At 39.6% G+C, this 26093-nt stretch overlaps 2 protein-coding genes across 2 annotated transcripts in view; both read left to right on the top strand.

The window, feature by feature from the left end:
* The first annotated feature begins 1950 nt into the window (after nucleotides 1–1950).
* Nucleotides 1951–26093, top strand: part of LOC140925094 (uncharacterized) — a 57235-nt gene continuing 33092 nt past the window's right edge. The window contains exons 1-2 of the mRNA XM_073375041.1: nucleotides 1951–2091; nucleotides 2212–2715. Of these exons, the coding sequence (XP_073231142.1) occupies nucleotides 1951–2091; nucleotides 2212–2715 (645 nt within the window). The remainder of the gene's footprint in view (nucleotides 2092–2211; nucleotides 2716–26093) is intronic.
* On the top strand, nucleotides 3597–24251 carry LOC140924934 (uncharacterized). The gene is made up of 2 exons (XM_073374917.1): nucleotides 3597–3875; nucleotides 23631–24251. The coding sequence occupies exons 1-2, from the start codon at nucleotides 3597–3599 to the stop codon at nucleotides 24249–24251; spliced, it is 900 nt and encodes a 299-aa protein (XP_073231018.1).

The following is a 26093-nucleotide window of genomic DNA, read 5'->3' as shown; positions in this document are numbered from 1 at the left end:
ACTTGGTGTAGCTTTAGTTTTTAAGCTACAGTGTACAACTCAAACCTGAAGATCGCACTATCCGTGGAAATTCAAAATCCTGCAAACCACACTATACTATAGAGCTGGACCCAGAGTCATACTGACATGGCAGGAAATAGTCACATTCACGGACAAAGAAACTTGCATGCATGCATGTATTTATTCAGGTACAGTCATTTCGGAGAAAACCAAAAAAAAAAAACTAGAATCTTTATTCAGCCGTAATAAACAGAGGTCAAAAGATATAAAACACTTAATAACTGCATCTGAAATCAAATCCTGTCAGGGACACCTATACCCTGCGAGCAGAGGCCCTTCGATCTGCTCGCAGGGTAGGACACCTAGTACAGAAGCATAAACCACAGGAAATGATTACTCAGTGTGCATGTAACAAACCTGCTTCATGACCTCTAAATATAAGACTTAGTGCGGCAATTAAAGATTTACTCAGTCAAAGTTTAGAATGCTACACGTCTAGCACTGTGCAGTGCTAGTAACCTTCGCGAGAGAAAAAAGAGAGAGAACCACTGTTCAAGCAGACTCTCAAGGTCACGTTTCACATTATCACGAGCTTATGAGTCGTGTTTGGCCTGTCAACGCTTATTTCCTATCAAGATTTCCGGTGGGGAAACTTCCGGTGTTAGTGGAGCCTGGGAACAAAGCTATCCTAGTACACATCAGGCTTCCTCTCTTGCCATTATACCTTATGTGATAGATGCGAGTTTTACCTTTTTCTCCCCAACTCCACCGACAAGCTTTGCTTTTTTCTTTAACCCACCGTATCAGTTTTTCCCCTCACCTTTGATAAGGTCATTGTACTACATAAGATAGGGCATCCAGTTACGGGTGTTATAGACAATTTATTACCTAAAATAAACGGCCACTTAAGAGGCCCAAGTTTGCCAAAACTGGTGTACCATTTGTATTCTTATCAAACCAAGCTTCGCCAATGCAATCTCCCTGCACTTGAGTAGCAGGCGGCATAAAGGTAATTTATTTCACGGAAGTGAAATAAAACATATAGCAAGAGAACCACCCAGCACTATAATCGATCGTCTAGCCTTAATGTGTGAAGTATGAAAGGTTGAAAATCACCAACTGCACGGGGCAAGAGTTTCTGTTCTAGATAAACAACATTAGTAATAATCTTCAGAGGCGGATCCAGGATTTTTTTAAGGGGGCAGGTGTTGCACCTCCATTTTATCTTTTCTTTTCTTTCTTTCCTTCTTTTTCTTTCCTTTTCTTTTCTTTTTTTGAAGCTAGAAGTGCCCCATTTATGATCGGGACTCGATCACCAAATGAGTTGATGATATCAAATCCTTAATGACTGTAAGCATCCCCTGCACTCCTCCCCTGGATTCGCCTTTGTCACAAAATTTTTAAAATACTCATCCTTCTATTCCCTTCCATTACATATAAAAGAGCCTTGGAAAACACAAACGACACCAGAGATGTAGAATGGATAGAGAGCTGTGTAGTGAAGTACTTTTGCCTGCAGCCTGCAGGGCAAGATCCTGAGTTCAAGAAACCACAATTTGAAGAAGAGATGAAAAACAGCGCGCGCGCTGTCTATTTTAAGGTAATATTGAGTATTGAGATGGTGATCTTACCCCTATAACAGCGCTAGCTCTTTTGGTGTCCCATGAGAAAAAACAATAGACATGTTCCCAACACTAGAAGGGGCACCTTACCTTCAACTAAACAGGGTCTCTATTTAAATTCAGTTTCAGATAGTCCGCATCCATAATTTCTTTACAATAGACCTTTCCCGTATTCGCTCGGCTGATTACGAAACAATGGTTCCAAGTGGAGACTGAACTTGATTCTTTTATTTATCAAGAACAACCTCGACTTGAAACCATTGTTTCGTGATCATCCAAGCGAATTCGCGAAAGTTCTTTTAGAATCAAGATAGCTATTAGGTAAAAAATGCCTCAACCAAGTGAACCTGTTAATGATAGTTTTGGCGTAAACGGTCGTAGCAGCAGTAGCAGTAGTAGTATAGCAGTAGCGGTAGCAGTAGTAGTAGCAGTAGCAGTACCAGTGGCATTAGTAGCAGCAGTAGCAGCGGCAGGTTTAATAACCAGTAGTAGTAGCAGTAGAAGCAGCAGTAGCATCTTCTGTTAGGCCGAGAAGGTGAAATCCTTAAAGACCCATAAATGAATTTAACCGCAATACGTTTGTACTTAGTACGCAGCCAAAAGAATCGAAAATTTCTTTCTGCGTAACCGGGACTGGAAAGCAACCAAGGCAAACCCAGATTACAAAGCCAATGAGTGCGTGAAGCTTCTCGCCATCACCGACGCTCGATACCTGTACGTTACCTATGTACTGTTCGTGAAGAGCGATAACTCACTTACTGCATGTACTCAGGACAGCAATGGCAGGTACATACTCCCCAAAGCCGTGTGCTTCCCTCGACCCTACGGCAGCGCTACTTGTACATCGGATTACGATGTGGGATTAATTGGACACACCTCGGGAATCCTGACGGGCGCGTTCAACGAATATTTCCGACAAACATTCAACAAGCCGTCAGAAGAGGTGTTTGATACCAACGTCTATGCTTACACTCTGGAATACGCCATGCCGGAACTGTTTACTGGTATGACAGGATACTTTAAGAATATTGTGCCTTACTTGGATCTAAAGCCCTGGTATCAAATGCAAGAACTTGCCAGCGCATATTTTAAGGTAAAGAGTTGAAGGTAGAATAACTCAAGAATGAAACGTTTTAAGGTAATTCCCGCGTACAAATAAAACACAACATAGATTTTTCATGAAACTTGGTACAGTTATCAATGGAAACTCGTTAATATAATTTCAAAACGAAATAAAAAAGGAGGGTCAAGGTGTTCGTTTTTACGCTATACGTTGGCAACATAGATTTACGTCATTCTGGTGGCGTACAAGAGCATTATGATGGCAGAGGGAGGACTAAGGAGACTTTTTAGCGTGATAACTGTTACAGTTATTGCTGACTAAATAAAATGTTGATGTTTCAAAATAGTGGCTAAAAAATGTTTAGTCGGACGTGCTTGACGATATATTGTTCGGCAACATTGCTTTTACTCCATTTCGAGTCATATCCGACGAAAAGAAGAGAAAAGTGAACTATCAATGTTATGCGCAGTAGAGGTGCGCGGTGCGAAAGTACGAAACTAACTTAAAAAGTTAATGGTTGTTCTTTCGTGAGAACGTGATTAAAACAAGCTGATCAGGGATTACCCTGACTTAATTACGCATTCCGGGGGACGCTACTAGAGGTGGGCCCCATTTGGGCTATTCAGTGACAATGCTTCGAGGTTCCCCTTTTAGACTTAACTTTTCTCACTAGAGAAGTTTTCGTATGGCTCTAAAGAGCGACGTCACGCGGCACCGTCACTCCACAGAATTTAGAGTAGTCGTTCGTTGATTGTCGAGTCGCACGAGATTACTTCTTATTCAATGAAGACACCATCGTTGCAATGGTACGGCACGTCTTTTCCGCGACTTTTCCACATAAAAACCGTTTGTTGACAGATGGTCGTTCTAAGTATGAATATTTACTTGCTTTTTTAACTCTTTCAATACAGATGTATAAATTCAGAGACTCGTTCTACGAAGAACTGAAAAAGAACGCCCAAGACAAACTTGGAGGGCTGGGGACATTCAAGTCTGTACCGGATCGCAATCAGTATTTTACGAAGTTCATAAAAAAGCTTGAGACCTGGGATAAAAATAAGAAGGCAGTCAAGAACATCAACGACTTGAGGGAAGAACACAACAAGATATACGAAGAAAGAGTGAAAGACGCTGAAGATCACTTTGACAAGGGGGAGAGTTATCAAGAAATTGTTAAATATATGTCAGAGGTAAGATTAGTTATTGATTGTTAATGATATGACATTGAATTTAAAGGTTACAAGCAATCTGTCGTTATTTAGCTGCATTATTGACCTTTTCTCAAATCAGCTCATGGCGATGAAGCCTGGGCCAGCTTCCATACAGGTGTTCATACTAGCTAGACCACAATGCGACATGCTTGTTATCTCAAAAATGCCCATGCTCATTTTCTCCCGTGTTATTCACTGTTTCTACCCACAACGCCTTCATATTTTACCTTCTTACCTTTATTAATTTTACCTGCATAAATTACGAGTTTATTTCTTTGTATAAGAGACCATTTTTTGTGGGCATGGAGGAGGGGCTGGTGGGTTTCCAGAATATGTCTATATGGATGTTCACACGAACCCCTCTCCGTTTACATACCGTTTTTACCTAACTCCCAATCTACATAAAAGATTTTTGGCATGCGTCCGATCCCCAATATGACCAAAATTTTCGCTGACCCTCCCCCTTTGGACCCAATTTCTACCCTCCAAACCCAAGAGTCTCCCCCCCCCCTCCCACCTCCCGATAAAAATAGAAATATAAAGCATTTACCCTTCATGTGCATCGGCCCTCTTCTCCCCGGCCCCTCCCCCTAAGAATATTAGTCCCTCCCACCCGCCCCACAAACACAGTGATAACATAGAGGTATGAGTTGACAAGAGATGGCGTTTAATTTCTTTGTGGTATCCCTGAATACCCTGACGTATCTATGGTTCCTTTTCCTGAATCAGAGCTATATCTTGCTCTTTCTGTGAATCGAACCCGAGTCACCTCGAACAGGATTGGGTTTTCTAAATATTTGCTTAACTAATCATTATCGGTTAATAAACTTTTAAGTTCCTGCTGGCATTATGTCAAATAAAACAATTTAGTATATACTTAAACAGTACTCAATCAGTGAATATCCTGCACTATTCACTGATTCACCTCCAGTTCCTCCGAGCGAGCGACGCCAAACTCGCGTAGGTTGCGAGCAAAATGCTTTCCCGGTTTGCTGCCGTAACAAACTAAGAAATTTCACAACTAATCAAGCAAGCTTTTTCCGAAATACATGAAGAAGGTGACGAAGTTCGGTTTGGAAGTTTTAACAGATAAAGCTTTCTCTTTTTGAATAGTTATCGATAAAACCGGTGAAAAAGTTTTTGTTTACAAATGCAAATTAAGCTTAAGTCTTGCGTTACTTTATTTAGTTGACTTGTTCATAAATAAGCCTAAAACTAAATTTAATAATCTTTTTTACAGAATGATTTTAAATACAAACAGAATTCACAACTTCTTTTCAAGAAACTACCCCGCAAGAGCTAAACGCCTTCAAAAGTTTTATTTGTTGCTAAGAAAAAGCGACGACCGCGGCCGTTCGGTCATCGCGCGCCAAAATTGTAATCGTTGGCAACAGTAAATGAGTTAAAAAATCATCATTTTGTGCTCAATTATCTCACTGTTTTAGTATATACTAAAACAATTATTCACCTCAGTGTCGGTGGCTAGTAGTGGATATTTACCTGCAATACTAGCCACCTTCACTTCGGTAAATAATTGTTATATATTTCCGTTCACAATGAGCACCCACAAACGATTATAGTTATTGTAAAAACCATTTGATAATGCCTGCTATATCAAGTTATTTTGTTGAAAATAACAGTGACAATTATAGCGCAATTTAGATTCTGTTTTTTGCTTGACCAACTGCTAGATATTATTATTTTTTCTAATGATTGGCAGAATCCTAAAAAAATCACAGCATTTATGCCTAAAACGGTTTTGAGTCGTTGACTTTTTACGATTTCACAGCTCTCTTTCCTCAAATAAAATTCTATGATCTATAATTAATAGAACAGGTTGCGTTAGCCTCCGTTACAGACGTTTTTTGTGGTTCGCTTTTAATAAGCGAACTAGTTTATGAATAGTAAATCGTAAGAGTCACGGTCAAGAAGTGCAAATCAATCAAGCGAAATCTATCTTAAGTTTTGACTGGTAATGTGATTGGTTCATGGGTTACGATTACTTTCTATTGGTTCATACTCATCGCAACTGGTGTGAACAAGACTTTAGTTTGGCAGTTAGTTTGGCCACAGTTAAACTAACAAGAAACTATTCTTTGGTTGACATGCACTCATGCGAAACAAAACCTAATCGAACCTAAGGTCAGCCCGGTTGAAACTTAATTATGCGATATGACACAAAACAATCTCTATTTACCCTTAAAGTTAGTCGGATTTGGAATAGCAGTATTTTGGACAAATTAAATAATAAAGAAACTAAAAACACTGTATATATAATTATACGGTTTTTAGGGAACTGTCGCCTCCTCAAAACAGTTAGACTGCAAAACAGTCCGTATTTTTGCGTATTCGAGTACGCGCGAGCAGTCAAACAAAAGGTCTGGAATGAGGCTGAAAACAGAGAGCGAGACTGGGGAGAGACGCTAAAAATACGGACTGTCCGTTTTGCATACGTTATATTCGTTCGAATTACCCGCTTCTCCCAGCCACGGGCAATTCCCATTGGCTAAATTTTGATGCAAGCTGTCACCAAGCTGTCAAGTAATGTTTTCAACATGTCATTCACGTTGTTCCATACCGTGATGAATAGGCCACTTGCACTAAGAGGTCACGTGACCAATGCTTCCTTTAAACAATGAGTTGGAATCCTGCTGATGCCAAAAATTGTTAGAGCACACAAAAATTATCTCAAACCCGAAATTTGAGAGGAAACGCATTTAAGAGAGATATTTTATGGCACTTTGATTTTTCAGCAAAGTAGTATGATTTGTATTGGCCGCCATGTTGGAGGGCATGCTTTTGCCCTCCAACATGGCCGCCAAAACTACTTCTTGCTTATATCTTGTTCAACGTTTCATAGTTACACTCAGATGTGCTGTAAACGTTATCACATCATCTTTTCAACATGTTCCTTGAAGATTAAGTGCAAAATTGGTGTTCAGAGAGAGGTAATTCATAATTTTAAAAATCACACTTTGGTCACGTGACCATTTACGAACTTATTCATTTTAAGTAAATGGTGCGGATTTGAAAAACCAAATGACTATTATTTTGTTTAAGATATGACCCACTAATGGTTTTTCGAAGGAAAAATCATATAACTTTCATTTTCATAAAAACGATGTCACATGACCTCTTAGTGCAAATGGCCTATTGCTAAAGCTTTCGCTGTAAAATGACAGATGTTGATCGCCTGGATTTGTTCGCAAGAATTGGGATTTGTTTTAAAATCGGAGCAGAGGGAAGCTTTGGAATTGCTACTCAGGGGAAAGGATGTTTTCTGTGTTCTACCAACAAGATTTGACAAAAGCCTTATTTATCGGATGTTTGTTCATGCAAAGAGTTCTTCAAGTTCCGTGCAACGGCCGACCGTCATTGTTATCTCGCCTGGCTAAAAAAGCGGGATCAGTAGGAAACACACGACTTTTACCTCATGCAAACATGCCGCTTGTTCCAATGAATTGTTTTATCTGTCGAGTAGATTATGCTTTGGAGGAAAACGTTTTGACTGAGCAAATGTGAATTTTGGCCGCTTATTAAATATATTTCATACTGAGAGGTCGTGACACGCATATTGATTTTCTCTGGTAGGCATGATTTGCCCTCTGACGCAAGAGCATTTTCTTTCTTGGCCCCTTTAGAAATGTAAAGCTCTTCATTGCGGCTGATTAAGGGTTTTAGGTTGTTTTATTTCTCCAAAGTGCCTTCTGGATTTGAATAATTTTAAGCGATTTTCTTTGTGTCCGTGAATGTGACTTTTTCCTGCAATGTTTTGTCACGCTGGGCCCAGCTCGTTAGCGTTTTTGGCAGGATTTTAAATTCTCACAGATAGTAATTTACAGAGCTAAATCACCAAGACGTGGTTTGGAATGAGGGGATTTACTCATTCTTTTCAATCGCAATAATTGTTCATTGTCAGTTGGCGTGTTCAGTTCTTCTCTAATTTGCGAAAGCATCGCCGTGCAGTTTCTCGGGGCAATTTCTAACCGTTGTTCCGCACGGAGAGCAAACTGCTCTTGTGGAGAAAGATTCTCTTTCCTCGAGGACAACGAAAAGTTCGTTTTTCAGTAGGTCGGCCCAGTTTGGTAACGTTTCCCCTTTTCTGGTAGGCGCAACAAACGCATTTTCCGAGCTTATCCATCCATTCGTAAAATTACCGAACTGTGTTTTGAAACAACAGCCGCACATTCTACAATTTGTCCAAAGCCCTCGACTCTTTCGGCTTTCTCCCTCTTCGAGGAGTAGGCACAGGCTTTGTTGTCGTACTGCCACTTTCACTCATTTTTGATCCTCCACCATATATACTACATTTCACTATATTGACTATTTTCCAATTGCCCATAATACACTCTGTTTGCCCCCCAAATTTTGCATAACTTATTGTCTTAAAATGCTCTTGGGAAAATGCAATACTCCCAGGAGCATTTAAAAACAATGGTTTATGCAGAATTTGGGGGGCAAACAGAGTGTATTATGGGCAATTGGAAAATAGAGAATACACTACATTTCACAGGGAAGCAACGCTGAAAACTGCTTTAGAATTACTGGATTACAGTGTCAATAATAACACGCGAGTCTATCAAATTCACAAGGAGGGCGGAGTTGCGAACAGATTTTTGACAGCTCGACGACATTTTTGAACCCCCTGGTCGGAACGAACTCATTGTATGGAAAACGGACAGTCGGTTTTTTTTCTCTCGCCTCACACTCCCTACGGGCGTGTGAGGCTCGCGCGCTTCGCGCGCGTAAGACCCTTACAACACGCTTTACCGATTTCTTTACTGATTTTGAGAAAAAAACCGACTGTTTTGCAGTCTACAAAACAGTGCGACGTAGCTCCTTTAACACGAGAACCCGCATACGACTTTCTTTTGCACACCACATGACGCCGGCGTTGTTAAGGATGCTAAGTTTTGAGTGACAAGCAATAAACCTCCTACTGCCAAAAGCAATTAGTTTCTTCATGGTTTGATCCACAACCATCAGTGGTCAGTAATACATTTTTTAACAAGATTAAGGCGGCATCTGGCGATAGAGTAATTAGAGAAGAGATTTCAATTTAACATATACCTGAGATTTGCGTTCTCAGCTCAAGAGTTATTCAGAATAATCGCGCATAGCCTACGACTAAAGCGTTGTCTTTCTGGTCTTTGCCAGTATTGAAATGCAGCGTAGGTCCATATTGTATTGAATGTATTGAAGGTCACAGAATTTAAATAGAATCGGACGAATGTTGCTAGATAAAAGCTTTGGTTCAAAATCAGTGTTGATTATGTATAACCCGCAGTCCGTGAACACACAGCATACTACTCATCGTAAAGGAAAGATAGATGCCAAAGCAAATTGCAATCATTGATCTCCGACGCTTTGTGTGTGCAGATCTTTTACATTCAACACACTACAGTTAAAAATTTAACCAAAACAATGGAAATAATAATTGACTTTTTCTTTATATGGAAGAAGTGTGACATTATACAGGGGCACCCAACGAGGATATAGTTCAAAACCACTTAACATAGCATTGTTGAACGTATTTTAGTATTCAAACGGTAGATATAGGCATATTTTTATCCCCTAAAAACTTTTCATCTGTTCGGATTTCCTAGCTGAAAGTCTAGTGATCCGAAAATTATAGGGATAAAAACTTACCTTCTCGAAAATTTCAGCCAAGAAAAGGCTCCCGAAAATTCTAGGTGGCCTTTTTTACGCTCAAAATCCGTTAAAAATGGGTAATTATACCATTTTGTAGGTGTTCGAAAATCCTAGGAGAAGCAGGCAAGCAAGAAATTTTACAACAAATGCTCCGAAAATTCTAGATCTCAAATCGTCTTCCGAACAGATATTTTCCCGAAAATTGCCGTTGGGTGCCCCTGATTATAATTTGAACTCTGATCGAATAAAGCCAGCATTGCATTCTTGAGATGATCGTAAAGGACGGTGTGTGCGTCTGGGTAGGTTTAGATGACATTAGGAGAAGAAGATGGTCTTCCTATGCCTTGAAAATGTTTCTGAGCCTACCGATATTACGATAAACGTGTAAGTGGTAATATTCATCGGCAGTCTGGTAGGCATTTTGATGTAAAAACCTTAGATCTTCTAATCCGAATGCATTTGTTTGGTGACTATTATGCATGATCTGCTGTCTTTGATGTAAAGCGTGTGCAAACGGGCTACATAAAAAAAATCCGTTATTTAATGACGGATTTGCGGAAATACTATTGTTAGCAGTAACTTAGCCTGTTCCAGGCGTTCAGATAGTGGGGAGCGGTGCGAAGAAAAAAGGAGCGCGAAAAAATAAAAGAGAGGGAGGAGGAGAGGTAAGAGAGGGAACGCCTGTTAGATTTATTTTAAATAGACTCATCAGCCCACTCAGACCGCGTCAGCTGTAGGTGGTCTTCACTTGTCAATTAAGACTGATGTTACAGCCCCAGACATTTATTATTTTTCTTAGGAATAAATCAAAATTTCTCACATCAAAATTAATATTATGTGTACATAATCTTACTAAAAACCTAATGTGAGACTTTCAGACAATAGAGAGCGGGATAAGTAATTTAATTACGGCTTTGAAACATGATTTCAGCGTGCACGTGACAAAAAAAAATATGAATCAAGTGACAAACAAATATCGCTTATTTCGATAGAAAGCTGTTTCAATACAGATCGTTATCTCGAGCAATGAAAATGCCCTACAAACGAAGGGAAAATTTACTACTCGATGATTGAGTGGACCTCGTCAATAGCGATAGCCGCAACTTGCCTTCCAAGCTTTCCTTTGAAGTCCTTTTATCCATTCCTTAGACAACCACGATTTGTGACTGCAGTACGCCTTTGAGTGAATTTTTAAGGATCATACAATTTCACAGCTTCCACTTTTAACGGCCTTTATCCACATCTTCTCTCATCATTGCCGCCGCTACTCCGATTTTGTTCAAATGTTCCACTTGGTCTTTCATGATGGCAATCAACGGAGTTACCACAACAATCGTAAATGGCATTCTATCCTGCCTTCATTCCAAGGCACGCTTTATTCGAGGAAAAAGCTGGAAAATAAGTCTTTTTCCAAAGCCAGTCGGTGAAATTGCGAAGACATCTATCCTGCCGACTACGTATTTTAAACAGTTCTTTTGCTCTTCGCGTTTAGCCTCCACGTTTGGAAAGTCACTCAGCTCTGTGTTTGTTGCGAGTTCGAATTCTGGACGGGACGCAGAGTCTGTCATCATCGCCATATCGCATTTCTCGCTGTGATCGAAGACGCTCCACTGTTGACAAAAACTGTCAAAATCAACCAATCAGAGGGTATACCAGGATCTGGTATACCGGAACGTTCAGGGCGGAAAAACGTTCTGCGCAAGCTTCTGCGCATTCCTTATCGCAGGCTCAAGGCGGGCTTTTCTGTGTGTTGACTGTGTTTGTTTGTTGCTGGAGTTCTGAGTGAAGCCACGAGGTGCGAACGTTTGCTCCCTGTAAAGCATTTTTATTTGACATGTTTGCTTTTTTTTCGTCGCTTGAAAATTACTTTGGATTCAGAACAACCAATGTTAAAGGAAAAACGGATCATTCCGTCAGTCTGAGGTGGAATAAAAGGTTTTCAACATTTTTAAAGAGGCGAGTATTTTTTCTGATTGTGCATCGCATCCGATTAATTTTCTGAGTTGAATTGAAACCCGCTTGTATTCTGTTATTAGTAGTTACGGTTACTTTTTTTACACGCCCAGATTTATTACCTTTGCAGAACCACCTTTATCTTTGTCTTCCGTCAAAGAACCATATTGCTGTTATAACGTATCAGAGTGAACAAACTTGTGCGCTTATTAAACTTTCTCGGAAATAGAAGGCCAGCAAGCTTAATCATGAACATTTTTCTGTTGCTCAAGTAATAGTAGTCAGAGTTTTTTTCATTTTTCATTACATAGTTTTGTTTTCCAGTTCACTGTGAAAGTGTCTGTTCTTTATAAGAATAATTTTCTAAGAATAGGCAAATTGTCCTTTTCACTCGCTGTGAAGTAGAGAACGACAACTGCTGGCAGTGACTTCAGAACAATTGACTCTTTTCCGGTAAACAATTGCTGCAGCATTTGACTGAGGCGAGCAAAACAAACCCTTATGTGCAATTTTCTGTATTTTGTAACGATCGGCTGAGTTTAATTTGCTTAAACGAAGACTCTCGCATGGACCAGTTAACCTTAAAGTAGCTAAATGGTGAATCATGGCTTGGCTGCCAAGTTACAACTGATCTTTTGCTTTTAAGATCTTTGGGTAGGTTGTTTTCGTACAGAAAATTCATTTCTTCTTTGTCAGCAAGAAGGTTTTGAAATAATGTAACTTTAACTTTGTTTGAAGGAAATCCTACTTACGCGTAGGTTTTTGACAGATGTTATGCGTGTTCAACTTGACAACACGAAGCAAAATTTATATGTCTGCGCGAAACGAGCAAGTTTAAAAAACTATAGTTGCTTTGAAACCGATTTTTGGGAAGATTTTACTAGATAAAGTTTGACCTTTTTTCTGCCCACATGTCAACGCAATAACTTCTACATTGAGGATTTTGTTTATATTTTAGTGATCTGCGAAACTACGCGTGTCCGATCGAGCGAGGGTTTTAAAATATCAGCTCGCGTGCGACAAAATTCAGTGACTTGAAACACATTGTGGGCAAGCGTTAATTTTTTGGAGCAAATCACTGTCCAAAGATATGTTGTTTTGTGTCCACAGTGGTGCTCCCGACCTTATATATCCAGGAACTTCCTTATATGAACACATTTTGTGAATGCATCTTGAAAAAAATCGGACCTACGCATGCACATTTCCAGTACAACGCAAGGAAACTAATGTCGTTAAAGTCAGTTTTGCTATGAGGTATTCTTCGAGAAAATTAAGTCATGAGAAGGTTATAACCACAGCTTGCAACTTTTGAAGGCAAGTTGCTTGTTCTTTCCAGGTTAAGAGTGGAAACGTTTTATTATTAGGCAAAAAAAGTTTTGAAATTCCGCCATTTTTTCAAACCCGGCCAGGGGATCTGGGCAAAAAAGTTCACGCATGCTCATTACGTTTTTCCGCCCTGAAACCGGAAACTACGCACTTTTGTTAAAAATTCTTACAAGCGTTCCCGCACCTTTCTCCCCAGTCCCCCTCTACTTTTCATCGCTATCTTTACTTCGCACCGCTCTCCACTATCTGAACGCTTGGAACAGGCTAGCAGTAACTCGGCCTAAATTCCTAAAGATGTCATAGTAGAGGCCGAAAACACAAAGACCAAGAGAACAAATGGATTCTGTCGAATAGTGAAATCGTCATCCCGCGAAAACGTGCCCAAAGCCCGCCAAAAATTACCAAATCTCGCCGCTGCCGCTATTTAACTCGTTATCCAGTCAAGAAAAAGCTACGTATTGAAGGAAAATGAAATCACTTGCGCACAGAAGAAAATTGAGGGTTAATATGTCTGTATGTTTTAGCTCGATAAGCGAGTGTTATTGTAATGCCATGGTGATCTAAACTCCTAAGTGCAATTTTAAAGCAACAGAAACACTAGACGTGCGCACCAAGTGGAAATGTAAAGATTCATACGTTTTAGCTTGAGTAAGCGAGTGTTATTGTAATGTCAAAGTGATCTAAACTTCTAAGTGCGATTTTTAAAACAACAGAAACACTAGGTGGCGCGCACGTGATTCTGTGAGTTAGACACCACGGTGTAATGAAATTACTTGCGCACAGAAGAAAATTAATGGTTAATAAGTATGATATGTTTTAGCTCGAGTGAGCGAGTGTTATTGTAATGCCATGGTGTTCTAAACTCCTAAGTGCGATTTTTGAAGCAACAGAAACACTAGGTGGCACGCCCGTGATTCTGTGAATCAGACACCATGGCATTATGAAATCACTTGCGCACCAAGTGGAAATTTAAAGGTTAATATGTTTTAGCTCGAGTAAGCGAGTGTTATTGTAATGCCATGGTGATCTAAACTCCTAAGTGCAATTTTTAAAGCAAAAGAAACACTAGGTGGCACGCCCGTGATTCTGTGAATCAGACACTACGGCATTATGAAATCACTTGCGCACCAAGTGGAAATTTAAAGGTTAATATGTTTTAGCTCGAGTGAGCGAGTTTTATTGTAATGCCATGGTGTTCTAAACTCCTAAGTGCGATTTTTGAAGCAACAGAAACACTAGGTGGCACGCCCGTGATTCTGTGAATCAGACACCATGGCATTATGAAATCACTTGCGCACCAAGTGGAAATTTAAAGGTTAATATGTTTAAGCTCGAGTAAACGAGTGTTATTGTAATGCCATGGTGATCTAAACTCCTAAGTGCAATTTTTAAAGCAAAAGAAACACTAGGTGGCACGCCCGTGATTCTGTGAATCAGACACTACGGCATTATGAAATCACTTGCGCACCAAGTGGAAATTTAAAGGTTAATATGTTTTAGCTTGAGTAAGCGAGTGTTATTGTAATGTTATTGTGTTCTAAACTCCTAAGAGCGAGTTTTATCATGCAACAGAAACACTAGGTGGCACGCCCGTGATTCTGTGAGTTAGACACCACGGTATTATGAAATCACTTGCGCACAGAAGAAAATTAATGGTTAATATGTCTCATATGTTTTAGCTCGAGTAAGCGCACCAAGTGGAAATTTACAAGTTAATATGTTTAGCTCGAGTAAGCGAGTGTTATTGTATTGCCATTGTGATCGAAGCTCCTAAGTGCAATATAATTTTTAAAGCAAAAGAAACACTAGGTGGCAAGCTCGTGATTCTGTGAATCAGACACCACGGCATTATGAAATCACTTGCGCACAAAGTGGAAATTTAAAGGTTAATATGTTTTAGCTTGAGTAAGCGAGTGTTATTGTAATGTTATTGGCTGTGGTCACACTTGGGCTTTTTTTACTATAGTAAAGTCGAGTTTACTACTGTAAACACGTTTTCTAATGTGACCGGCTTTTCTCATTTTACTATGGTAAACACAGATCTAGTCTGTTGCGGTGGCAACGACGGTAGAATGAAAGTAAAGTTTACAACTTTCCTAAAACGATATGGTTTATCGCTGGTATATCTAAACTTTGCTTATTCAGTTGACATCTAGTCGCATTATTTGAGATGCGTTCCCTGAGTGTCACGTTGCTGAATACTTATACATGTATTTTCAGCGCCGCCAGCCTATTCTTTTCCTTTTTTCGTGCCAAACAGTACAGTAGAGATGTCACAGTGACTCAGACAATTTTCGCTTTCATTCGAGGCAAGTCCACAGTAAATTCTGGATTTCAAGGAATCATACGCCTACATCTAATGTTCGTGTTTCATTTCTGAGTCGAGCATAAATTTAGAAGTAAATCATTCAACTCAAGTGCTTTATTATTCCGTGTAGCCACATTTTTTTTATCTATTGTCTGAATATGGATTTTGGTTGGCACGCTTTTTTTAAGAAACCTTCATGTTCTTTTTCCTTTAGAGTTCCACCGTTCCTCAATAGTTTCGTAATCCCACCAGGCGGTTTTTCAGACAATCACGGCAGCGAAGAAATTCAGCATGGACCGCTTATATTTGGCCGAGAAAATAATGGGATAGAAACAGTATAAGCAGCGGCACAATTTTCAGTGAATGTATGATGTAGAGACAGTCACGTAACTGCATAAAAAATAAAACATTCATGGAATGTCGTAAGAATTATCACCTGTCCTCAGGCTCATCATTTGAGTGACACATTTCTATTGGGAAATCATCTGGAACGTGTTAGGTCAGCTAATGAGTTTTACTATAGTAAAGTTTTTTTACATCCTTTTTACCACGGTTAAAGCCTTTTACCAACGTCAAATCCCAAGTGTGACCACAGCCATTGTGTTCTAAACTCGTAAGTGCGAGTTTTATCATGCAACAGAAACAGTTAGACACCAAGGTGTTATGAAATCACTTGCGCAGTAACTGGAAAACCAAGGGGTATACAAGCTATGAAAGCTATATGTCTGTGTTAGAGTGTTTTGTAATAGGCGATTTTCTTGTAGGAGACTCCTGCCAGTTATATTGTTCGGCATTTATTAGTAAAAGGTTTGTTTTTTCGTTACAAATAAAACACGCGTAGCAAAATTCCCATTTCCAGCACTTTTAGTACGTCCTGGAAACTGTTGCGATCCGTTCACTGAGAATCTCTGCTAATGCGGTTGCATTTCGAAAACAATATTTTTGTGGTCTCGCGTTCTCCTTACGGGCGGCCTTTTGCTTTGAATCACCTGGAGAGACTTTGGTTTGGTTTAAGTTTCATTATTTCACGTCGTAGTTACAAAGAAACGTTTCGGTGTGGCCCACCCAATTTAAATAAATTTGAGTAAAGTGGCCGAGTGTTCTGAAGTTGCTCTGTTTGAAAAGACATTTGTAATTTTTTCAGTAAAATCGATGATGTATTTACGGAGGTTTCGGTTATCGTTTATAAAGGAGACAAAAGCATATTTTGATTGTTTTAATTGCTTCTGTGGGAATAAAATGTCATATGAGTTAGCGAGATGAACACACGATGACGTGCGAGTGATAAGTTCCAGGGATTTCTCATAGTTCCCGATCTTCGGTCCTGAACTATGTTGTCAACACTTCCTTTTTTTTATATTGCGCAATCGGTCAATTCAGATGACCGTCGTGCACGTTTCCAAGGCTTGCGGGTCATCATGGGAAAAAGAAATGGTAGAATGTCAGGACAATTAACGAGACGAGAAACATTTGAATCAAGGAAGACTGCATCGGCAACAACAACAACAACATAAGCTTTATTTCCATGACTATAAGTATTTAGTTACAGTATTGCAAAAGCTTTAACATAAAGTTACAATTTATAACAATGATAATGCAATGATTACTACAGTCAATCAAGTGTCATCAGCAAGATTTGATAACAAATTAGTACGTAAATCATTACATAGTGAGACAAATGTCAGCAAATGTGAATTTACGGAAAAATTCTGTGAATTCATCAATTTAATTATTAATTCTGTGTAAGATAGCTGATTAAAGTCGAAAACATCGAAACTATAGAAACCAAGGCAGAGTACTTTGATGACGGGTTGAGGCGAGAGAGCGCTTCACTTTGAAAACTAGTGATGATGAGGTCATCTAGATTCTCTTTCACCTGCAGTTCGAGTCTGACTTTGGATTTAGCAAGCTCCCTTGCTGTGACAAACTGTTGTGAAGCTACAATCCCGGACAAAACTACTTGAGAAAGTTTTCCCCATCATGTCCACTTTCCTACGCAACAAAACTATTTCCAAAACGACGCCTTTGCGGAAAGAAAACCCCTTCCCCCAATTCAATGTTGCTTCCTACAAACTCCCAGGGATCAGGCTTTCTTTTGAATACACAACAACATTGCTTTCAGGGGAAGGGGGAGAGTCCAAGTATACAATTTTCTCAACAGTTTTGTCCAAGATTGTAGCTTAGCAGCTGCTTTTGTAAACTCCAAGCAGTCTGAGTCCAACTCACGATAGTTGACGAGCTGGAGGGCAGTTAAATACGCCAAAACTTCCAGTGCTTTGATGCTAGTCAGTATGTTACAGCAGAGAAACAAACGGACATCCTCAAACTGTCTGGTCAGCAGATTGATATAAACAGCATATCGACTGGAATCGTCCGCCGAAAACGCCAAGTGCATACGAATAACATCAACTTCGAAAGAGGAACTGTACTCATGCCACCCTGTCGTGTTGTAGGGAGTTTCACGCGACTCTGTAGGTATAAAATAATATATAGATTTAGCCAGGGCTAAAAGCGAAGCTCTGGTTAATAATACGTGTAAACCAAAAAAAAATAAATCGTGTAATGGTAAACGGGGACGACAATGAAAATGGCTTCAAGACTAATAGATCTAATTAGCAAAAAAACAAATTTGCACGTGCAGCACGCTTTTTTGTCTTTCCCTTGTTGTTGTTTTGCGCGACTACAACGCTGTTTTGTACGACTAAAACGTCAAACTTCCTACAGTAGTTACACATTATTTTTATGGAGGAATTGTCGTATGTGCTTACCCAATATTTTGTTTCCTGTGTTCATGTTCGCTTTTATTTTTCATTGCCGCTCATTTTCACCTTGCTGGTCGCCAGCATTTCTCATTTTCTCACCGCCTCTTTGAATTTCCATGTTTTTCTTCCTACGAAATTCGTCTCCTTTGTTTTCAATAACTCGCTCTAGCTCTTTCTCTGTTGTCCACCTTAATGCAAACATAAAAAATAACGCCGAAAAAGACAGGACTTTGTTGTTGTTTTTTCTTCTAAATAAAACTTTGAGTCGCATTTGGGTTGGCATACCTGTTGATTGAGTTATTTTACATTGGTATGCCTGTGGTGTGGACGGACGGTCGCTCGATCGCTCGCTCGCTCGCTCGGTGTACGGTCACGTGATTACCAAATTTTCTCGGATGGGTCATAGTTAGTCCCCTCTACTAACTATGGATGGGTAGATTACCACATTTCCTTGGCTATGCGGCTTCGCCCACGCGCGGCGCGAAGAGCTCCGCTAATATATAGATTAAGCCAGGGCTAAAAGCGAAGCTCTGGTTAATAATACTTATAAAACCAAAAAATTAAATCGTGTAATGCTAAACGGAGACGACAATGAAAATGGCTTCAAGACTAGTAGATCTAATTAGCAAAAAAAACAAATTGTACGTGCAGCACACTTTTCCTTCTAATTAGCAAAAAGCAAATTTGCACGTGCAGCACGCTTTTTCGTCCTTCCCTTACCGTTGTTTTGCACGACTACAACGCTGTTTTGTACGACTAAAATGTCAAAATTCCTAGTTACACTTTTTTTTATGGAGGAATTGTCGTATGTGTTTACCCAATATTTTGTTTCCTGTGTTCATGGCATGATCGCTTTTATTTTTCACCGCCGCTCATTTTCACCCTGTTGGCCGCTAGCATTTCTCATTTTCTCACCGCTGCTTTGAATTTCCGTGTTGGTCTCCTTTGTTTTCAATAACTCGCTCTAGATCTTTCTCTATTAATGTTGTCATAGGGGGTGGGTCACACATTTTTTAACTTCTTGAAAGGGGTTGGCTGTCTCTAGACCTGCACATTAGAGGCGGGTAATTTGTAATTCCCTTATGGAAATAAGGAGGAGGGGTCATTACTTGTTTTTACCTCATTATAGGGCCAACAAAAAACGAGCCCATTCAAATCGAATTTCACCCCCCCCCCCCCCCCCCCGCCTTACTTTATGACCAGTCCCCTTTTTGTCCAAGTCGGTAGGGGAGATCAGAGGTCTTATTTTAGAGTTGGAAAAATATTTTCTGTGTGAACCTTTTAGGGGTTCCGACTCAAAAGTCAGTTACGTAACATGAGTCCCTACGTTTTAGGGCCAATTGCTATTAATTTTCTTCCTTGAACAACAAAAAGATGTTATCAGTTACTGACTACCGTAAACGATATCTCCAATCATCAGGGGGTCTCATTTTTTGCCCTTTGAGCACCAAAAATCCATTCTTCCAGAGGGCATTTTGAAAGTGTGATAAGACCCTACTGGTAAATTGTGCTGCCAAATGAATTTGACCATGAACTCTACTATAATAGAGCTTTCAGTTCATGCATGTAACTTTGTCCTCAAGGTATTGCACAGAGGAGCCTGGGGCTAGAGTTTGGCTAAAATTGATGTTTAAATTACAACCCAAAGTAGCCATTTTTCAAAATTTCACTTTATTCACCTGCCTTCTTGCATAACTTCCAAACCTATACCACTGTTTTCTTTAGTCACCCAGTTATCAAAATAAGTTGAGAAAAATTTGGCTTATTATGGTTTATTGAATTTTTGGAACAAACACTTCATGCCCCTCTAAGGCTATGCAAAATGGAATTTTGAGCCTAATTCAGGCCATAAACAAACCAAATTGTTGACAAGAAGCCTTATTCTGTATCTGGTAACTGAAAATGAATTGTCAAAGCCAAATCAGTTTCGTTGTTTAGAAATACACCAATTCTTACCTCAAAATTGATCTAAAACGGGCCTCTGATTAGCGCAACAAACACGTAATTTAGCAAAACAAAGGTGATCTTATTCTTTGAAAACCTAGTAACCACCATAGAACACAAATGATGATGTTCTGATGTACATATAACAATCTTTTTACAAGATGCTTAAATTTTTCTTTGATTTATAGTCAGTTTCACGTCATATTTCCAAGCATTACTCCAAGCATGGAAAGTCTCCATATGTTGTCAGACCCATTTTTTTATATTTCTACCAGATAAATTTGAAATTTGAAGAACTACAGGTGATTCAAAATATCAGTTAGGGATCATAAACACGCACAAATGATTTTTATCGCAGTTTACGGGACCCTTTTGCTTGAAGAAAGACAATGATGTATAATTTACGATGTTGTCGTCTCAAATTGTTTGTTCACATGGTTGATTGATTCCCATGTTAATTTCCTGGGTCCTTACGAAGAGCACTAAACATTCAACAAACTCATCGCAGCAATATCTTTATAAAAAAAAATAACAATAACAATAACAATAATAGAAATAACTTGAAGGCTGTCTTTTGTCTGCTCGAGCTGTTTGTTTACATTCAGCTTGTCACGTGGGCACGCTTATCAGGCAAGGCTAAGCTTGGCAATGCACAATTCAAGCCAGCTTGCATTGAAACTCCACCGGTCTTCTTTATTTGCCTGTTTCGTCGAAGACAAGTCAAGTTAAAATAGGCTTAGCTACATAATTCCGCAAGAATTGTTTTGGCAGTTTTGAACACGAAAAAGAATTTAGAAAATCTCAAGAATATTAGAAAAAAATTGGCAAATACTAGAACTTAAATAGCAGTATAGATAGGATAATACTGAATAGCAACATTTCACAGGCAGAAACGTTGAAAAAACGTTTTTATTTTTCTGTATTCCTATCAACCAAGAGAGGGCTCAGTCCACCCACATGCTACAACAGTGTCTAGAGTACTGTTCACTGAGTACAACAAATCAGCAGTTTTTCATCAGAGGCATCTACGCTACAACTAATCGGCGGTTATTCACCAAAAGAGGCCCTCGCTATTATGAGTTTTTTTATGGAATTTTAGAGAGTTTTAGCAGATAACACTCTTATTTGGGTATATTTTTTCATTATTCTTTTAATTGAATAGTTAACATTATTTTAAATATTTTTTTAATTAAATAATGAAATAATTTTTTCTACAAATATACACAAATCTTCCGTGCTCTTTCAGAACGATTCAGAGTCAGTTCCCATTCAAGTACGACATATGTGTGTTCATTGCCTATGCATTATTCCAAGCAAATCCAATAATATCAACTAATTCGGTCGATTTTGCGACAACGTTTTAGTGACATTTTCTCCCTGAAAATGTCACTTTCGTCGAAAAACTTAGATGCAGCATGTTTGCAAAGATCTTTGACGAAAAGGGTAAATAAAGGAAACCGGTAACTGAATAGTGCATTGCATGATAAGCCTGTGCACTTGACAAGCTTAAAGTAAACAAGCAGCTCAAGCGGACAAAAAACAGCCTTCAAGTTATTCTTATCGTACTTGTTTTTTTTTTGGACAAATTTGATGAATGTTTAGTGCTCTTCCTAAGGACCCAGGATATGGGAATCAATCAACCATAAACAAACAATTTGAGACGACAACATCGTAAATTACATATCGTCGTCTCTAAATCTCTCTTCAGTCAGAAGAGTGCCCTAGATCACGATAAATGCCATTTGTGCGCGTATATGATCCCTAACTGATATTTTGAATCACCTGTAGCTTTGGCATCACCAGTTCTTCCTCTTCTTCCCCCGACACACCTGAACCCTTCTACTTGTGTTTTATTTATGCAGTCATGTCACTACCCCAAGACAACAAAGGTAGCATTCCTGTTTCTTGCACAGCCCATGACGTGACACTGCACTGGTCATTTACCCCTACAAAGGAATTAAGTGTCATCGAAAAATTATCCTGAAACAGATCGCTTTCTAGAATTTCGAACACACCTGATGAAAAACAGAAAAAATTCCCGCGAAACGGGAGAAGGATTGGACGGGAACTCGGTCCAGTCCCCACACTCTTCAAGTCCAAAATGGCGGACCAGCTAGCTTGATGTAATAACAAGTGCATCATCTCAATGCAAGGCTTTGTTTGGGTTATTTTCTTTATAAAAGCAAAACAAGCTTTTTGTTATCCAGCTCTCCTAACCGTGGATGGATGGTTTCATTTTTTCAGCTCTAAAGGACTCGGAAAATCACAGTTTACCGCGATAAAGCTGGTATATGCACGTCTGTGTAATCTACGTATGTATGGTCATGTTCCTTTGCTGATGGGTATTTAAAACAACTATTCAGGCTATTACAAGGTCAGACGAAGATTATATGTTAATGAACCTTTTGATAAGCTAAATTTATCTGGTAGAAATATAAAAAAATGGGCCTGACAACATATGGAGACTTTCCATGCTTGGAGTAATGCTTGGAAATATGACGTGAAACTGACTATAAATCAAAGAAAAATTTAAGCATCTTGTAAAAAGATTGTTATATGTACATCAGAACATCATCATTTGTGTTCTATGGTGGTTACTAGGTTTTCAAAGAATAAAATCACCTTTGTTTTACTAAATTATGTGTTTTTTGCGCTAATCAGAGGCCCGTTTTAGATCAATTTGGAGGTAAGAATTGGTGTATTTCTAAACAACGAAACTGATTTGGCTTTGACAATTCATTTTCACTTACCAAATACAGAATAAGAGCTTCTTGTCAACAATTTGGTTTGTTTATGGCCTGAATTAGACTCAAAATTCCATTTTGCATCGCCTTAGAGGGGCATGAAGTGTTTGGTCCAAAAATTCAATAAACCATAATAAGCCAAATTTTTCTCAACTTATTTTGATAACTGGGTGACTAAAGTAAACAGTGGTATAGGTTTGGAAGTTATGCAAGAAGGCAGGTGAATATAGTGAAATTTTGAAAAATGGCTATTTTGGGTTGTAATTTAAACATCAATTTTAGCCAAACTCTAGCCCCAGGCTCCTCTCTGTGCAATACCTTGAGGACAAAGTTACATGCATGAACTGAAAGCTCTATTATAGTAGAGTTCATGGTCAAATTCATTTGGCAGCACAATTTACCAGTAGGGTCTTATCGCACTTTCAAAATGCCCGCTGGAAGGCTGGATTTTTGGTGCTCAAAGGGCAAAAAATGAGACCCCCCTGTAACTCCGAAACTAAAACTCAGAGAAGTGAGCCAAAGTGGCTTTTGGAATATCTCATTATACCCAACTTCTGTGCCAAGTTTTAGCCTAATCGGTTGACCACAACTTTTGGCCCCTGGAACACTTTCTCAGACTATGACACTTAAGTTAACAAGGTCTCCTTTCTACATCAAGCATTATTTAGGCATCTAGCTAAGATTCCTTTTGTTTAGAGATAAATGACATATGAAACAGGTTAATGCAAACCAGACACAACAGATTTTTCAGCAAGATGGGTTGAAGGTATGAGGGGGTGGGGGGGGGGGGGGGGGGTCAATTATTTTTCATGTTTTTGTGAGTAGTTTTAACATTCGGTAAATATGCACCTATAAGAGGTCAGATGGCTACTCAAAGTAATTTCATAGACCTTATTTAAGACAGTGACAGTTTGCCTATGACAGAAAAGGTGTATGGTTGATATGTGAATTCCCCAGCCCACCCCATACTCTGACTAATTTATCCTTAAAAACTTCTGTTTCAAATGCACTGTCATCAATCAACCCTTTGTGTCGTGTGTTTCAGATGTCTGTAGCCCTAGTGTATGCAGCCGAGGCCTATCACACGCGAGGCGCTATGAGACACGTGGTCGGCGATCTTCAAATGCATTCAAAAGTTGTCAAGGACGGCACCACGGTGATGGATTACTGGGCGTCCATGATCGAGAACTGGGCCGATTCCAACAAGGAATATGAACACTGCACTGAACTCAAAGTCGAAGCCTGCCTCCTAAAAATGAGCAAGTACCTGCGCCGTACTTTCCACGCCATGAAAAGCATCTACAATATATTATCTAGGATTCCTAACCCCGCAAATGCACTAAAGGCAGTCGGCCTTCTCCCAGTTTACCCAGTTCAGCCTGGACAAGACCCAGAAAAAATATCCCTGGACTGGGTTTCCCTTCGTGGTAAATACGATAAAATTCCCAACTTCGCAAAAAACATCAAGCCTTTCCTGGACACCGTTGGCTGCCGTGACCAGCTTGCAGACAAATCTCTGGATTTTGAATGCATGAAGAAAATCCAAGCTCAAGTGATGTTTTATAACAACATCCTGGTGTCTGCAACAGCTAAAGATTCACCGGCCGTTCAAGCTATCTTTATTTTATTGCCCAATGGAAGCCAGAAGACTCGGCCTGCCCAGTAGATTCGCGAGAGAGTCGAAGAAATCAAACAAGCAAGAAATTGTATCACATGCTATAACGATATATCATAGATCTATTTAACGCACGATTGTTTGTACCGTAATATTTTGTTTTAAGGAATGCAAAGTCAGCTGGAAGGCGTAAATACTATCATATTCTCTGATATGTGTTAAAAAATTGAAGAAATAAAATATAGGTCTATGGACCCTTGATGCGAATGTTTCATGAAAATTCAAGGTGCTGTTACATATTAGACAATTTCTCTGGTATAATTTGTTTTGCAGATTTGTTGCACGAGACATTGCCTAGTGTAACATACCAAAACTTTCTAGCAATTTTTTTGCCGCAACTGTTGGGATAAGTAAAACTAAAAGAGACACTTTAGGTATGTTACACAAGGCAATGTCTCGTGCAACTTGTGCAACAAATGTGGGAGACAAGTTGCTAGGAAAATTGCCTTGTGTATTAACGGCAACTCTATGGTCAATGGATATATGCAGCACCAAGCATTTTCACAAATATGCCATATGGTAGCAAAGGCCACAGTCTATCAAAGCGTTTGCGGCTGACACCTACAATCTTAAGCCTGCGTAGCAAGGGTTTCTGTGCGGTTTAGGAGAAAAGAACGAGGAACGAGAGTCAAAGATCGCGAGAAAAGTGGCGAAAGTAAAAGAGCGGGGAGGTTCATTTCTCGCGCGGTCAAAACCGAAAGTCCCCTTCCTCGGTATTTCTTTGCTCCGAAACCAAACGGAAACGCTTGCTAAACAGGCTAACAATCATGGACAGAAGGGTAGAGAATAATGTGAAAACTCTGACCGTATTTTCGACTTTTAAATATTAGGGAGTTTAAGCAAATCGCTACGGCGACCTCTACTACGGCGGTCGTGGATGCGGTGTCCTGGGGAGAGTACGTCTCGTAGCTCGCCAAATTTCAAGCTCGGTTCTTGCTCACTTGCTTTCGCTATGATTTATCAACAACAGAATTCAATGGTGCTCAAATAAGAAAAAGGCCAATTTAAAAATTTCGTTTGCCAAGAAGAATATTGATAGTAAACATCATCAGAGGGCGATTCGTACACAAAACAGAAAACTACAGATGAAGATCGGAGTAAGCTGCTGGTGATGTTTCTTTTTGTGTACCGCATTTAACAACAAATCAACAAATTCAGCGTTTTAGATTCTATTCTATTCTTGTTTAAACAACCTTCAGTGACATTTGGCTTTATTGCTAACAGTCGTGCTTACGGTTTTCGTCTAGCCTTTGTTTGTACTGGCGGATTTTCTGCGGCCATGGCGCGGCAGAACTCATGGCACACTCGCTTGAGGATCGAAATCTGAAACTGAGAAAACGCAAGGAAAATGTATTTACTGGAAAACCAGAAGCCTCGAATACTTTCTTCATAAAGTGAAAAACAATCTATGATAGCTTTTAAAAGCAGTGATCGTAAAAAATAGGAGAAGAGTCGACTTTTATACTCACGTAGTGGCGACTACGCCAGAAGACAGCTCTTCACGTCGTAGCATTTGGCGCTACGGCGAAAGATCATTTTCAAGCATGCGCACTGCGTCACTTCGGGGCTTTTTTACTTCCGGCCGCCGTAGTAGAGGTCGCCGTAGCGATTTGCTTAAACTCCCTATTATGAACAACAAACTCCCCTCCCCCTCCAAGCAATGTTGGTCCAGCACGGCGGAGGTGGGGGGTGGGGGGAGGTAACTCTATTGCTTTCCACCTAAGTTTCTTGACCCACTTCGTCTGCCAGTATGACGTCACATAGCAACGGGCAAGAGCCTCGGGTCGCTTGTGCAAATTAGCAAGGGATACGACAGTTATTTGGACGAGAGAG

The sequence above is a fragment of the Porites lutea genome, chromosome 14 (assembly GCF_958299795.1).
Source record: "Porites lutea chromosome 14, jaPorLute2.1, whole genome shotgun sequence".
NCBI classification, from domain to species: domain Eukaryota; kingdom Metazoa; phylum Cnidaria; class Anthozoa; order Scleractinia; family Poritidae; genus Porites; species Porites lutea.
The sequence above is the reverse complement of the archived record's forward strand: the minus strand, read 5'-3'. Positions and strand labels throughout refer to the sequence as shown.